This window comes from Saimiri boliviensis, chromosome 5, assembly GCF_048565385.1.
Source record: "Saimiri boliviensis isolate mSaiBol1 chromosome 5, mSaiBol1.pri, whole genome shotgun sequence".
NCBI classification, from domain to species: domain Eukaryota; kingdom Metazoa; phylum Chordata; class Mammalia; order Primates; family Cebidae; genus Saimiri; species Saimiri boliviensis.
In genome coordinates, this window is record NC_133453.1 from 116626964 (window position 1) to 116643201 (window position 16238).

Genomic DNA, 16238 nt, shown 5'->3' on the forward strand with positions numbered 1-16238 from the left:
ACACCTGAAATTCTAAAGCCAACCCCTCCAGCTTCGCCACTAACTTTTGTTAAAATGCCAATATCCCTGAGAAGTTGTACATATTAAGCGCACCAATGAACTGATTCATCACCCTTTGGGGCCCTTTCCAATATCTAAGTAACTACAGGCAGGCCTGGGTGGGCTAGGAAGAAGGGATCGGGCCGTCTGAGGTCAGGCCTCTGTGTGGGGAGGGCAGGGAGAGATAGGTGGCCTGAGGCGGGTCCCTGAGGAAGGAGATGAGCAGGGCGAATGCACTGCAGAGACATTGCTCCCTGCTGATCTGTAGGCCTCTTAGGCTCCAAGCAGTTGAGTCAGCCTGGAGTCCCTCCCCTGGCAGAGCTCCACGCCAGGATCCTGGGGGCACCATCAGGGAATCAGGAGCTCCAAATACCAGGGATGGAGGGTCTTACAGGCACAGACCTTGCCACACCAGGGAACATAAAACCCTGAGCATGGAGGTGCACCCACCTGTCCATTAAGCAGGGAGGTCCAACCCTGCTCACCGCTGGCTGGCTGGGACCTGTAGTTTGTTCTGACTACACATTTGTTTTTCAATTTGAATTAGTTACCCACATTTAAACATCTTCAGATTTCTAGCTTATCTTGAACCAAGACCACACAGGGCCCAGGGTCTCACCCTGGGCGGGTGGCACCCCTCCCAGCAGAGTGGCCACACTTCAGGAGCCATCCACCCCTGCTGCTCTGAGGTGAGCTGCCTGAACCCAGCTGGCCCGGGTTAGCAGCCCCTGCTGACCTGTCTCTGACACCACATGTGTTCGAAACGGATCCCACCCTTGGCTGCAGGGAGTTCACAGTCTATGTTGGATGAGCCAACACAGCCGGGGACACCGTGGGCAGCGCACAAGAGGTAGCTCAATCCCCAGTGATGCAAGCCAGGTGGGGAAGTGAACCTGCAGCTGGTGATTAAGAGACCTGAGGACCAGGCACGGTGACTCACGCCTGTAATCCCAGCACTTTGGGAGGCTGAGGCGGGTGGATCACCTGAGGTTGGGAGTTCGAGACCAGCCTGACCAACGTGGAGAAACTCCGTCTCTACTAAAAATACAAAATCAGCTGGGCATTGTGGCCCATGCCTGTAATCCCAGCCTCTTGGGAGACTGAGGCAGGAGAATCACTTGAACCCCGTAGGCAGAGCTTGCGGTGAGCCGAGATTGCCTCATTGTGCTCCAGTCTGGGCAACGAGAGGGAAACTCCGTCTCAAAAAAGAAAAAAAAAAGAGAGAGAAAAAGAGACCTGGGGAGGGTGCAGCTGGCTAGCTGGCTCAGGCCAGGTGGGCAGGGCCTGAGCACCTGCAATAACCCTGCTACCTCTATTCCTCTGGCAGGGACTGGTGGTGGCTGTCCTCTACTGCTTCCTCAACGGGGAGGTGAGTGGTCTTGGGTCACCCAGGTACCCAGGAGAGCTCCTAGCCATTGGATTCCAGGTCAGAAGGAGCTACCTGGAGGGGTGGTGGGAAGGGGGATGGAAAAGGTCGGAGGGAGTCCTGGCTCTAGTGGCAGGGGGCTCGGCCAGTTCTTTTAGGAGTCTGAGCTTGCTTAATGGAAGGAACAGAATCACCTGGAGGGATGTTAAAACCATGCTGGACCCTGTTCCCAGTTTCTCATTCCACAAAAATAAATTCTGTAGGTCTGGGCTGGGGTCTGAGAAAGCATTTTTTTAAAAAGCACTCCTGGTGCTGATGTTTATCTGTTCAGCAAATGCAGGAGGAAACTTGGGCAGAGCCTAGGTTCCTGACTGCCCTGCTGCTTGCTCAATGGGCGATCTCGTCACTGCCCTGCTCTGGGCCTCGGTCTTCCCACATGCAAAGTGGGTGACTCAGAGGAACTGTCTGCAGCTCAGTCCTTAGGGATCTCCGGATGAGCATGGACTCCCTGGGAGACTACACACTCACTCACTGTGTGAGGACTAAAGCCTCGCACAGAGCATTTGGGTCAGGACCCTGGGCTCTGGGCATACAGAGCTATGTAGTCAACACGAGCCAGGCCTTTCTGTGACTACCAACCATCTATCTGGTTTGCTGCACTTGAATGGGAATGACCTTTGATGTTTCCCAAAAATCAAATATCACGCCTAGCCTCCAAGGTTCAGCTGCTCCAGCTGGGAATTGAAAAGGAAATTTACAAAGAGCAACTCCCTGGGTCCCAGATGAGTTCTGAGCTTGGGTGGCTTCATGGAAATAAGTGTCCAGTTGTCTCAGGTGCACAGTCTTTTCTTTGGGACACGATGTAATGAGATTGCAGGTGCACGTGCCCAGGAGAGAGGGGACCCTCAGTAACGACTGGGCATTGGGGCTGAAAATGGTCAATCTGAGTGGCCTGCAGGCTACGGGACGGGACAGCTGGGCAGGAGCAGCAGGGCCTGTGTGGAGTCCCCAGGGGAGTGAGTGGGGCTCCAGGTACAGAACTGTCCTCTCCTCCTGGGCTGATGGCTGGTCTCCTGTCTCCCGGGCAGGTGCAGCTGGAGGTTCAGAAGAAATGGCAGCAGTGGCACCTCCGTGAGTTCACACTGCATCCCATGGCTCTAAGCTCCTCCTTCAGCAACAGCACCAAGGCCAGCCACTTGGAGCAGAGCCAGGGTACCTGCAGGACCAGCATTATCTGAGAGGCTGGAGCAGAGCCACCCGTGGACAGAGACCAAGACGGGTCCTGAGAAGGCTGGGCACTACTGCAGGACAGCCTGTCTTCCCGGCAGTCACCCTATGTCCTCCTTCAGCTGAAGATGCCCCTCCCCAGGCCTTGGACTCCTCAGAAGGGACCTGGGGCACTGTGGGGCAGGACAAGGCCTGAGATCGGGTTTGTTTGTTCTTCTGGGAAGAGTAGCTGAGGGGTCTCAGAAAGGGACAGTGAAATAAGTGGTGCCTGGGGCCAGATTTGGTCTATATTTGTCCATCCTTTTGCCTTGACGCAAGGTGAGGGCGTATCCTCTGACCTGCTCCTAACCCCTTCCTGCAGGAGGAGGGTCCTCCCTGGTCCTCCAGCTCAGCCAATCAGGGACAAGACTAGAAGGCCCAGCCAACAGGAATTGCCCTTGGCAGCTCCGTGTGTCCCCTACTGTAACTCACCTGGTTAGTAGCTGTCACCCAAACCTTCTGGACAACAGCTAAAATAACGTGATAAAGTCACCATGGAGGCCAGGGAAGCCCCAGGGCCCCAGTCCTTTTTACTATCTATCCCTCACAGGCTCTGAGGTGCACACCCCTATTTTTCCTGTTTTTTCACACAGATGTCCTCAGCCTAAGGCAGACACAGCAGGAGATGGGGCATGATCCCATTTCATAGATGACAGGTCCACCAAAGCCCTGTGACCTGCCCAAGCTCCCAAGCAAAGAGGTGGCAGAAGTTTAGTCCAGGGGGTTTGGCTTTAAATGCCCAAGCTCCAAGGCTGTGTCTGTGCTCTCCCTGCTCCCAGGCAGGAAAGGATGGAAGCCGTCTGCTGCCCTACTAAGCTCCTGGGGACTTCAGTCTCACGCTCTACTCTTGTTCTTGGTTCCTTTGAATCCTCACTCCCCCAATGTGAGGGTGAAAGAGGACTCAACTGTTGAACATTTCTACAGAACAAAACCTACTCGTGTCCAGGGGGTAGCGTTCTTGAGAGACGTAGAGAAACTCCCCTCAGTGTCAAGAAAAATGTATCTTGCTGGTGGCTGGGCCAGCTCTACTCCTGGCTTTGGGTGACCCTGGACAAGTGCATCCCTCTCTGGGCCCTGACTCCCCACCTCCATCCCTCCCCTCCCCATGAAGAGACAAGGGAGTCACGTATCCCCTTTGCAACTTGTAGATTGCTCCAGGTTCCCATTTCTCAGGGTAAGATGCAACTGTGTGGTGGATGAGCTCCGTACTCTGTAAAACTGAGCGATTCACAGAAACCTCTCTGGGGTGATCTCCATGGACTCTGGGCATCTCGGTAGTTCAACCTTAGAGTCCATGGCCTTACATCCTACAAAGCAGACTGCTTCATGACTCCACGCATCTCAGAATAAGAATTTTAGAACATCACGATAGAGGTAGGTGTAGGCACTCAGCCCAGACTAGGAAGGGAACGTGCAGTGGCAAGAGCAGGGCAGAGACCAGAAACCCATGCAATTGCTGGGAGCCGGAATTCAGCAGGTGAGGGAGGGGGAAGGTGTAGAATGAAATGGGCTGCAGGCAATAACCTCACCTACTTCTGGGCAGAAAAAGAACTAGAAAGGGAGCACTTTAATGAACAGAAGTACAGATGTGCTGGCAAGGATGGAAATCTCCATTGGTTCCTGACCGCTTTCACCTCCATGCATCCCCAGGATGGGTGTTAATCATTACCCAAACTCTGGCGGTTCCCCTCACCCCCTGCAGAGTCCAGCAGGTCTAGATCCGTGCTCTTTGAAATGGGTTCTGGGATTAAAAATGGTGCCCTAAGGCTGTCTGACCCTCACAGAAGATAGACACGTGCACACGTCCCTTGGAGAGGGCTGTGTATTAGCAGTCAGGTGGGCCCTCCAGGGAGGACTTGCTCAAGAACTCTTTCTTGAAAGAGACAGGAAAGCCACCTTAAGGTAGAGTTCTGATAGGCAGAGCTCCCAGAGGGGACAGCCAGCTGCTAGAAGCTGGGGTTATCCAGAGTTTGCAAGGTTCCCACAAAGGGCAGGGAGGTAAACCGAGTCAAATGGTTTGAAAACCTACTGTGTGCAAGGCCTTCTGAGGGAATCCTGAACTCTGCCTCTTTGGCACGATCAAAGATGAAGCCAGGGACATACACGTGAAGGACCTTTAAGCTGGTGGAAGAAACTCCTAGGCACTGATTGGCCCCTTAGCTGGAAGAGCCATCCTTAACAACCCTGAGAGCCCCAGGGATTCTGCAGCCCCCATCCCAGCACGCATCAGTGAGACAGGCATGAATTATCCTTGGGTGTGCAGCTAGCTCAGGCACCAGATATCCTGCTGCTTCCAACTCTATCCCAGTCCAGGGAAGAAAATTCAAGAAAGGCATTTTAAAATGTTTTTTCCTTCTTCTAAAATCAACATCTGGCTAAGCCTGTGCAGCTGGTGGTACTGAGGCACCCTCCTGGCCTCTGGCCCCGCAGCCCAGCTGCAGAGACCCCCAGGCCATTTCTGGCTGACCACCCACAAGTTATTGGCAAAGAGGCGGCTGTTTCAAGGTCCTTGTCCCACTCCAGCCCCACCAGAGGCCACATGTTGGAAAAGTCCCATCTTGACCACACTTTCTTGTAGAACCTGATGTCCCTGGAAGAGGCCTAAAATTTCCATGGTTGTTCCCAGGGATGGGTGATACTGTTGATGTGCAGGCCACTGATGGCGTTCAGGAAGAAGAGGAAGGAAGCAGTGAATTCACACCAAAACATCAGGGTGAAGCCGATGAGTGTGACTTGGTTTCTGAGGAGGATCACAAAACCCAGGAGCCCCCCGGAGGAGAGGATGAAAGAGACCAGGAGGAGGATGGAACCCATGATCCACTTGGGCCGTGAGTGTTTGTCCTCGCACACCTGGGACACCATGAGGAGCTCCAGGCCAAAAATGGCGGCCACCACAGCCAAGGCGCCCACGCTGCGCACCAGGCCCATGCCCACGGCCAGCCCGGGCACATGGGCCTGGCCCAGGTCTCTGAAGCAGGTTGGTGCACTCTGGTTGGTGGTGGTGCAGAAGTGCCAGAGCCCGAAGAGACGGTCCTCAGCCAGGAGCCAGCGCCCATCACAAACGGAGACCGAGGACAGGACCACAGCCAGGGCCACACACGTGATGATGAGGGTCCGGATGAAGGATTCAAAGAACGAGCGGCAGGGCTGCCTTTGGCCCAATGGCCTCTGGGCCTGGAAAACACCACAGGAGGCACCCTGTCAGCCACAGCCCTGCCACCCCCAGCACCCTCTGCAGGGAAGACCCCTGAGCCACCTTCCTGCTCCCCAGTCTGATTTTCTGCTCCAGTCTCCTGTGAAGCCTGGCATGGAGCAGACCCATCATCTTTGGGGAACCCTTCCTCCCTTCTAGACCTGTGAGCATTTACCATCCGGTATTCACCAGGCACTGAGAGTCCCCTGAGCTTTCCTTCTTTCGTGATCTTTAGAGTGAGTCAGAAATCCACAACCACTGCAGATCAGAGTCAGTTCTGAGTTTAGAAAACCTGTTGTGTCTGCCTCCTGTGACCTTGAGTATGCAGCCTGCCCGCTTTCTTTATACACAAAACAAGAATACGGCCTGGCAGAGGGTTGTACCAAGCACCGGGACTTTAGCACACCGACACACGGTCCTGTTTCCCTCCATCTCTCCAGAACACACACGATTTTGTCCAAACCCCCACCCACCTGACGATTCTGAGCTGTCCACATTCAGCCCAGGACTCTAGGTTACTGCCTTGTTTTCTTCGGTGCTGAAAGTGACGTTTGCACCTTGGACTTGTGCAGCCCGTTCCCTACCCAGAGAGAGCTTGCCAACCCCACTGACTGCTCCTGAAGCTTCGGGGCGTGGGAAGGCCATTACAGCTCTCCTTCGCCTCTGGTTCAGCCCTGGAAGGAGGTGCCCTCACCCTGGTCTCCTGGCAAGCCAGGCTAGGTGTCGGGCGAGGTGTCTCAACTCATAGTCCAGGAACACGACCCAGGCATTGCACACAAGCCCTGACCCAGAAGGCAAAAAGAAAGGCTTCAGGGCCTCTTTTTTTTTTTTTTTTTTTTTTTTTTTTTTTTTTTTTGGCGGAGATAGACTCTTACTCTGTCACCCTGGCTGGAGTGCAGTGGCTTCTGAGTAGCTAGGCTTACAGGCGCCCACCACAACCACATCTGGCTAATTTTAGTAGAGATGGGATTTCACCATGTTGGTCAGGCTGGCCTCGAACTCCTGACCTCATGATCCACCCGCCTCACCCTCCCAAAGTTCTGAGATTATAGGCGTGAGCCACCGCGTCCAGCCAGGAACTCTTTACATAGCGCAAAAACCCCTTACAATCCACTCCATCTCCCCGCCCAACCTCAGCTCCCAGTGTACTCCCCTCTCCTCATGTCTAGAACTTTCTTTTCTCAGATGATGGGCCCTTCAGTCTGTAGAGGCTTTTCTGCAGCTTCCTGCCACCCCTCCAGGACAACGCCTCTTCTCTATTCTTAATGTCTCAGCTTAAAGCCTCTTCCACAAAGAGCACTTTCCTGCCCACTGAATCCAGAGTCAGGCCCTTCTTGGTATTCTGTGTCAGGCACCTGTTCGAATTCTTCACCATTCTGAGGACAGTTTGTAGTTACATATTAATTCTGTCTCATTCTAACACTGTCTGGGAGGGCAGCCTCCCCACCCCACACCACATTCTGTTTGGACACTGTTAGGTCCCCAGTACCTGGGCATCCAGTGGGTGTTCAAGGGAGAGGTGTGAGGTAAGTCAAAGGTCATTTGTAACCACTGTCACTTCCATCTGAAGCTCCCTTTAAACCAAGTCTCCTACACAGTCAAACATTAAATGACCCGCTTTGCAGTGTCTAGAAGCTGCCCAGGTTACACCCTGTTTTGGGAGTTACACGAAACACACGCATGACGGTCACTACTTGGACCCAGGAGAATGGAGCAATGAGGAACACAGGGTGCGTCCTATGCCATGTGCTCAGACTCCTAAAAGAACTGAGGCAGGTCTGGGCCACTTCTGTCTGTGAGAAATAAAACAAAGCCCTGTTTCTGGGACACTCCCGTGGTCAGAGCCCAGTAAGAGTATCCCCTAGACACAGGAGCTATGCTGATTTCAACTCCAGGGATACAGGAATAAGGAGGAGGTTTGCTTTCAGCACCTCTGCCTTAAGTCGTATCCTATTTAATTCTTAAACCTATGACGTTGGTAGAGTAGGAAGCTCCATGGTGGGTGTATAGACAAGGAAACTATGCAGAGGGCAGGTGACTTGCCGGAGCTCACTCACCTAAATCGTATTGAAGCTTATTACGGCTGCCCAGACAACTGTGTGAGATGCAGGAGGTGGAATCCATTCAGCGGATAAATACTGACTGGGCCTTCTAAGGATAGGGCCTTTGTGCTAGGGGCTCAGTACTGCTGGTGAGGAAAAAACTAGCGTGCAGCGGGATTCCTCAAGGCCATCCAGAGCTAGGACCAGCTGCTGGGACAAAGGCAGCCTGGGTGCAGTACAAAACACGCAGCTAAGAGTATGGGCCGTGGTTCTCAGACTGTGTTCCCTTGCTCCTGGCGGGGCTTCCAGTGCCAAAGCCAGGTGGGCGGAAAGCCGAGCAAGCTGGCTTTGCATCCTCTTCCTCACTTCAACTTCAACTGGGCCCTGCATCTGCTTGGGACACTGGGGTCCAGGAATCCATATTGCCTTTTACTACCCCCCCAAAAAAAACAAGGATCGACTGGTAAGAAAGAAACCAAAGAAAACTCTGAAAAGCTCTGTGTCTGCTCTGCAAACCATTAGAGGTGTTTGTTCTTGGGCAATTTCCTAACCTCCTGAGCCCTTGTTTTCTCAGTGACACTTGAAGGAAAGTCGTAGCCATGAAGGCACCTGGCAAGGTTGCAAGGTCCCTAGAGAATAATATATGGTCCCCAAAAGGGGGAGCACTACATGCAGAGAACAAGTCCCAGGACCCAGAAACCTTTTAACCCTAGACAGCATGCTGGCTGGAAAACAGGCACGTCCTGTCCCTTTCGCAGCCCCACCTCTCCTAGGCAGACTGGACTTTAATCTCCAGGTCCTTAGACATCACGTCAGGATCAGAAAATGAAGACAGCTGACCTAATCACATTTCTTCCCCCTCCTGCCCCAAAGTAGGGCTTCATTTAAACTCTCCGGCCACCACTGAAACTCCCAAGGATTATATGAGATCATGTATATGAAGATATACATGACACACAGGTGGCTCCCAATTCACTGAAGCTATTAATAATATTAGTAAGCGTCATAACACATATTGGAGTCTTCATTCCTAACTACCCGGCATCTCTGCCAGCTTTCAGTGGTGCAGGGCCTGAAATGGCTCCTGGAGGGCCGCTGGACAGGTGGGCAGTGGAAAAGAGGCGGGCGGGGAGGTCAAGTCCTGTCCCTGACCTAGAGTACCCCTGCAGGGTACTTTCGGTAGCAATCACTTAAATCTCTCTGGGTGGTAACTTCCCTAGAAATGCAAGTGTTTTCCTTTTTCATCTGTAACCTTCAATGATTTCTAGTGAGCTATAGAACCTGGTCACTTGACACTACTGGGCTACTGGGTCCAATGTCAGGGTCTTTTCCTCCTATAACCCAGGGCCTCCTGTGTTCCCCTGAACCAAAGCACCCCTCAGTAGACAACCTAGGCTCCTCCCAACTCATTCCCCACATCCCCAACAAGTCTTCCATAGTTGCTCCCCCTCATCACCCACTCTGCCCCAGCCCAGGTGAGGCCATCATCATCATCACATCCTGGAAGTTCATAGCCTCCTGATGAGCCGGCCTGCCTCTGCTGTTAGCCTCCGCTGGCCCCACCTCTGACCCAGAACTTGCTTCCTACCTGTGTTTGCCCTCTGGCAAGTCATGGTTGTGGGGATGAAGAGTTATCACCCCAAAGTAGCTGGAGCACCCCCCCCTTCACCTGGAGCCTGTGGCCTCCCCAGCTGAGCTCTCACCTTGCTACCAGGCTTCCTCTTCTTCCCAGCTGGCAACTTTTGCACCTCTTAATTTAGCATTCATTCCCCCACACCCTGTTTCCAAGTCTCTCTTTCCACATGGACTGACCGCACCTGGTCTGTCCCAGCAGGCTGCATGGCTGGGATTCCAGACTTGTTCTGGAACAAAGAGGAGGCATTCCCTGCGCCCCATGCCCTGCTTTGCCCACTGGCCCCTCCTGCCTTTACCTAATGGGAGGAACCCCACCCACAGGCCACCCCCAAACCTCTTCTATAGCCAGGAACTAGACTATAGGAGGGACAGAATTGACTTGCAAAGTGAGGCTTCTGTAACAGAGGATGCGCTCTCTCGGGAAGCTAGATCTTTCTAGGGGTGGGGATCACGGCTATAGACGAGGTTTGGGGGTGGCCTGTGGGTGGATTTCTCCCGTTAGGTAAAGGCAGGAGGGACCAGTGGGATTTGGAGCCAGGAAGCCCTGGGTTTGAATCTTGATTCTGCTCCTTGTCCAGCCACTGAGGGCACATTACTTCTGAGTCTCAGTTACCTCAACTGTAAAATAGGCGGAACAGTATCTACCAGGTCAGTGTTGTGGCTGAGCGTTGGTACAAGAAGTCAACGGGCCTCTCTCATCCTGGGGACAGCCCAGCGGATAGACTCTGCAGCGGACGAGCGGCGGGAATACCGGCGCGGAAAGGAAGCTCGCCGTCCGGGCAGCGGTACCGCCGCCCACTGACTTCCCTTCGGAGAGCAGCAGACCCGAGGGAACGGCTAGGAATGTGTAGGTTCTCAGCCAACATAAACATCTTGCACTACGCTAAGGAGAAGCCAAATCTTCGGAGACACGGGATTCTTCCCTCGCCAGAGCCGTTCTTTCCCAGAGGTGTGCGCGCCCCAGCGAGTCCACCCCCAGCCAAGCACCCCAAACGCAGCTTTGGGGAGGGAGACGGTCTTCCTAACCCTCACCCCCAGAAAGGTCTAGCTTCCCGAGAGCGTATCTTCTGTTACATAAGCCTCACTTTGCAAGTCGATTCTGTCCCTCCACCCTAGACGCGCCGAATTTCTCATAAAGGGGGACCCTTATGGTAAACTGACCCGTAGGTCACTGGTGACCCCAAAGAGAAACAGAAAAATCTTTCCCATGGAAGTCTGGGAGCCTCGCGTGCTTGCAGGGCGGCGAGCAGAGGCAGCCGGAGTTCGCGCCGCGGGAGCAGCAGCCAGGCAGGCGCCCCCAGGTTGCCCCCCGCCCAGCCTCCTCGGTTCCCAAGTTTGCAACTGGGGCGGGCACGCGGGGCGCTTGCACTCCCGGCCCGAGGCTGGAGCTCGTGGTGGATACGCCCCTGTCCCAGTCCTACCCCCTGCACCCTCGCCCCGGCGGGGCAGCACCCCGGGTCCGTGCCCCGCCGGGCGCCAGCTACCTGCACGCGGATGGCAGTCATGCTGCGCCCGGCGGCCGCGCTGCAGCCTCGCTCCCTCCAGTTGCTGGGCTGTGGCCGTCGTCGCCCGCCCGGGACCTCACCGCGGGGGCGGGGCGGGGCGGCGGCTGGAGGAAGGCGGAGCGGGAGGGGGCGTTCAAAGCTCGGCAATTAACCTCGGCGGGCTCCGCCGGCCCCGCCGCCCTCTGCGGCTCGGATTACGCTGAGTCAGCAGGGGCGGCCGGGAGGAGCCCCGGGGGATCTGCGGGGAGGACCCGGCAAGCTGGGGGAGGGATCCCCCGGGTCCCAGGGGAGAGAATCAGGAAGTCACTCCGGCGCTCCAGAACCTCGGAGGACCGCTTCGCCTGGGCGCGATTCCTCGAGGGCGAAGACAGCGACAGAGGGCGGGAGGGTTCGGTTCCTGTCACAGCTGGTTAAGTCGAGCTTCTGGGGACGCGGCAGGGTCCGAAGGGAGGAGGCACGCGCCGGGGCTCTGCTGGCGTCACCCTGCGGTGTGACCTTGGGCTGCTCGTTTAACTTCTGGGAGCCTCGGTTAGTAAGGGAAATAAAATATGTGAAAGTTGGGGCTCCTGTGGGGCCCCCGCTAAGCGTGAACGGAGTGGAACTTTTGGGGCAGTCCTACTTGCGTCCCTAAGAAGTGGATGTAAAACCCTGCTTTCCTCCTGAACTCCTCAGGGTGTATGCCAAACAAATGTAGTTATTCTCCACTTCGATGGAATCTGAGTTGTTTGTTTGTTTGTTTGTTTTGAGACGGAGTCTCTCTCCCTCTTGCTGTCCAGGCTAGAGTGCAATGATGAGATCTTGGCTCACTGCACCCTCCGCCTCCCGGGTTCAAACCCGTTCAAGCGATTCTCCTTCCTCAGCCTCCCGAGTACCTGGGATTACAGGCACGTGCCACCATGCCTGGCTAATTTTTGTATTTTTAGTAGAGACGGGGTTTCACCACGTTGGCTAGGCTGGTCTCGAACTCCTGACCTCAGGTGATCCTCCCACTTCGGCCTTCCAAAGTGCTGGGATTACAGGCCTGAGCCACTGTGCCCTGCCAGATCTGAGTTCTTAAACAGGCATCACCTAAAAGCCTTTACCCCAGAAACGATGGAGGCGGGAAGGGCATCCAAGGGCCGCAAATTCCAACTGAGAGGCCTCTGCGCTGCCCCTCCTCAGATGTGGTGGTAATAAAGCAAGACCCCTCACTAAATGGCATAAATTAAATAGTCTGGTTCAATCAGATAGGCAGCTCCTGGTGACTTTACCCAAAGATAAAGCAACTGCACTCATCTGCTTCCCCCTTAGAGCCAAGAGAGAAAGAGGGGTAGTTACAATGCTCTGTACATATTCCACTTAGTTAATCATCTGATTCCATCTCTGCCCAAGACACCGCGTCAAATCCTTTACCCGAGTCCCGAGGCTTGACAGACACAGAAATGGCCCAGGCACAGGAGGGCTTGACCCAGGCCACCCACATTGAGTCCACTAGAGAGCTGGGACTCCATTTACCCAGCAATCCTAGTCCAGGTCTGAGTTCTTGCACCAGAGTCACCTGGAGGATTTGTTCAAGCAGATGGCCAGGCCCCACTGCAGAGTTTCTGGCTGAGTAGGCCTCAGGTGATGTTGGTACTGCTGGCCCGGGGGGCAGGCTTTGAGAACCACTGAGCTGAGGCAAAGGGCAGCTGGCCACGCTCAGCCAGCTTGGTGCCCCTCTGCTCTGGGGCCTTCCTTCCATGGCCCCCACCTGCTTTCTCCCCAGTCAAGGGTCCCAGAAGCTAGACCCTCCACAGCTCCGGTTTCTGGAAAAAGGGCCCACATGGGAAAGGAAGTCCTGCTGTGTTGAGGTGAGGGTCCTTTCACTGAGCCCTAAGAATGCCCTGTGGGAGAGACCTTCTGGATCATGGCATCTTACCTGGCCAAGAGGGATGTGCCTGGAATTAACATCAGAAGGAACAGTCAGGTGGAGTCATCTGTACCCACTGCATGCCTTCTCCAATTTCGTGTGTGGTCAGGCATGTTTCTCACAGCCTGTTATGCTTTGTTAGTAAGAACAGAAAAGTCTTGAATCAGTGGAATTTAGAGCAACATGTCTTGTCAGCAAGATAGTTGGAGAAGCAGAAATGACTTAGAATAATAAGGAGGAAGTAACTCTCCAGTTCTGATCATCTTATGCTTACTTGAGGACTGGGGACATGGCCAGAATCTGGCTGGAATCTGAGCTGAGACTCTAAGACCTGGAGTCTCCCAGGTACCTCCCTGTCTGAGGGGGTTGGGGTGGCGCGGGGAGTAGCAGCATCCGCAGCCCTCCCTTAGTGTCCTCCCAAGCCCTGGTGAGTTAGCCAGAGAGGTATTGGGATCAGAAGTCCCAAAGCACAGCGCTTTGACATACCCAACTGAAGAAGCCTCAGGGTCTCTCTGACCTCCCCCACCCGCTATCTCTCCCAAAACACAGGATGAAATTGAAGTTCCTTTATCTGTCTAATATCTGGACCCACCAAAAGGAAGAACTGTTTTTTCTTCTCTTTCCTGTAGGACCAAGAATGTAACCACACCTGGCAAGTTAATTTCTGTTCCCTGATCCATTCAGCTCCTCTACAGAATCCCTCTTCTCCCCTCTCCCATCACATGTTCTACCAGGATAGTATAGAAGCTTCTGAGCCCTGCTGAGGGGTGGGCATCACTCTGCAATTCTCCTTGGGTATACATGTTAAATAAATGTATATACCTTTTACCCATTTAATGTGCCTTTTCTGAGTTTATTTTTCATTGAAACTTCCGAGGGTGAAGAAGTTCTCCCTTAAAAGACAAATAACACACCAGGAGAATAATACCCAGAGCAGTAGGTAGTTTTAGTGTTTGGGAGGGGGTCATGGCAGGGGCAGAGGTAGGGGCTGGATGACTGGGTGGACCCCCAGATGTTAAAAACAGAAACGGAATGGGCATGAGTGGTGGGCTGTGGAGCAGCACAGAGCCTGCCTATTCTTGGACTTTCTCTGCCCTTTCTGCAGAGTGTGTCAGACTCAGTACCCTCCCTGACCCCTACTTCTAGGCCTGGCCAGGGATGGGGAAAGAGGAATGACGTAAAGAAAGGGAAGAAGTGGCTCCTCCCAACCCTCTGACCACTCTTGTCTGATGAAAAAGAGCCAGGCATGTTCCTCAGAGAGTTTCAAGGGTAATGGTAGGGACACAATTCCTGATCATTTAGTCAACAAGCACTGGATCTGTTGGTCAGTCAACAAACACTCTTACATCTTGGGGCCTTTGTATTTGCTGCTTCTCTGCCTGCAATGTTCTTCCTCGAGATACTCCCATTTAAGACTCACCAGCTCATTTCTTTGAAATCTGGGCTCATATGTCACCTTATCAGAGAGGCTATAACTACCTCCACATCTGAAACAGTCCCTCCATTCTCTTTTCCCTCCTGCTCACATACACGTATTTATTTCTCTCCTTCCACTTTTAATGTAAGTCCAAGAGGCCAAGGACATTGTCCCTGGTGCCTATGACAGAGCCAGGCACATAGTAGGCTCTCAATGAGTATTCATTGACTAAATTAATAAAGTGAATGAATACCTACTATGTAGTCACCACTGTCCTGATCAATGAGGGACAAAGAAGAAAAAGACAAAGGCGGCCGGGTGCGGTGTTTCACGCCTATAATCCCAGCACTTTGGGAGACCGAGGCGGGTGGATCACGAGGTCAAGAGATTGAGACCATCCTGGTCAACATGGTGAAACCCTGTCTCTACTAAAAATATGAAAATTAGCTGGGCATGGTGGCGCACACCTGTAGTCCCAGCTACTCGGGAAGCTGAGGCAAGAGAATTGCTTGAACCCAGGAGGAGAGGTTGCGGTGAGCCGAGATTGTGCCATTGCACTCCAGCCTGGGAAACAAGAGTGAAACTCCATCTCAAAAAAAAAAAAAAAAAAGACAAAGTCCCTGTCAATGGTAAAGTGCTTGGGTTTTAGAGTCAAAACCTACCTCTACATTTCTGCTCTCTCCCTGGCCTCCCTAGCTCAGGCTCCACATCTTGCTCTCTTTGCCCTCACGCCCTCCATGTATTCCATCCTCTCCTCTCTACTCCTCCAGTGCCTGCCCAGCTTCAGCCCACCCCAGGCCCCTCCTCTGCAGCCTGGATGCCTGTGGAACAGCCTTCACTCTCACCTCCTCTGTCCTTCAAGCATCTTCCCATCCCTCTTTTCCAGGGCCCATGAAGCTTTGGTTCCCAGCTCCCAACCCCCGACTTTCCTACCAAGACTTTCCCCTGGGTGTCCGCAAGGCCTCTTCTGGAGCATCTCCTGACTTTCCCACCAGAGTAACATCCCACCCCTGACTTGCCACTCTTTTACCTTTGTAAATTCTTGATCATTTTCTGAACGTGGCTATTTGTCTGTTTCTTGGATTGTATCTTTCCCTCTCTAAAATATCCTGGGATCCATGAGATCTGGGACTCTTTCCCTCTTTCACCACCCCACACCCAGTCCCTAAACAGGGGTTGGCCAATAAGGTTTGCTTACAGAGGAACCAGGCTTCAAATGTATTCTGAGTAAAAAAAAAAACTTCCTCAATTTTCTGTCAAATAAGAAGCATCCCCCTGTTGGTGTTGTGAGGATCCCATGAGGCAATGCGCATAGGTGTCAGGTCACCGCCCTGGCCAGCACGCCTAAGTCCAAATAACTCATGATCTTGACCATCCAGTTTCCAGGAGGCTCTAAGTTGGGCGGTCCCTGCTCCCAGGGAAACAGGTTTGAGCGGCGACTCCTCCATGCAGAGATTTAGTCTTGGAGGGGGTAGTTCCCAGTGCTGAGGGTTTCTCTTTTGAGAAGTTGAAAGGTGGGAGGGACAAGGTGGGGCATATATACTCCAAACACCCAGAGGTAATAGCAGGGAGTCTACAAGGAGCAGCCCCTTGAAGCTCACTGGGCAGCTTTAAAGCTGCGTGGTGCCAGGATGACTCACCCTCCCTGCCGCCCGTCCCTTGTCCTTTTGACCTCACCAGGTCTCCCCTTGTCTGTGGCCTCTTCCCTCTCCTCTCCTCCTGCTGCCCCGCCTTCACCCACCAGGTCTTCCTCCTCTCCCAGCCACCACCCCATGGTTTCTGGGATTCTGGGCCTTTCCAGGCGGGTTCCTTTCCCTCCAGCCAGGCCTCACTGTGCCCTTTGCCTTTGCTGCCTAGAGCCCCAGCCCAGCATTCGGCCTCCTTGAC

General features: G+C 53.7%; 2 protein-coding genes across 3 annotated transcripts in view; one reads left to right on the forward strand and one right to left on the reverse strand.

Moving 5' to 3' along the window:
- Positions 1-2920, forward strand: part of SCTR (secretin receptor) — a 79338-nt gene extending 76418 nt beyond the window's left edge. Inside the window, exons 12-13 of one of the 2 annotated variants that reach the window (XM_003931556.4) lie at positions 1367-1408; positions 2494-2920. In XM_003931556.4, coding sequence (XP_003931605.3) covers positions 1367-1408; positions 2494-2643 — 192 coding nt within the window. In that variant the 3' untranslated portion in view covers positions 2644-2920. Of the gene's footprint in view, positions 1-1366; positions 1755-2493 lie in introns of those variants that run through there. The other variant, XM_074399863.1, reaches the window with a different exon arrangement.
- A 2082-nt stretch (positions 2921-5002) lies between these two features.
- Positions 5003-11229, reverse strand: TMEM37 (transmembrane protein 37). Its single transcript, XM_003931553.4, has 2 exons — positions 11026-11229; positions 5003-5845 (listed from the first exon to the last, which is right to left on the reverse strand). The coding sequence occupies exons 1-2, from the start codon at positions 11044-11046 to the stop codon at positions 5273-5275; spliced, it is 594 nt and encodes a 197-aa protein (XP_003931602.1). The 5' UTR covers positions 11047-11229; the 3' UTR covers positions 5003-5272.
- Between the last annotated feature and the right edge of the window lie 5009 nt (positions 11230-16238).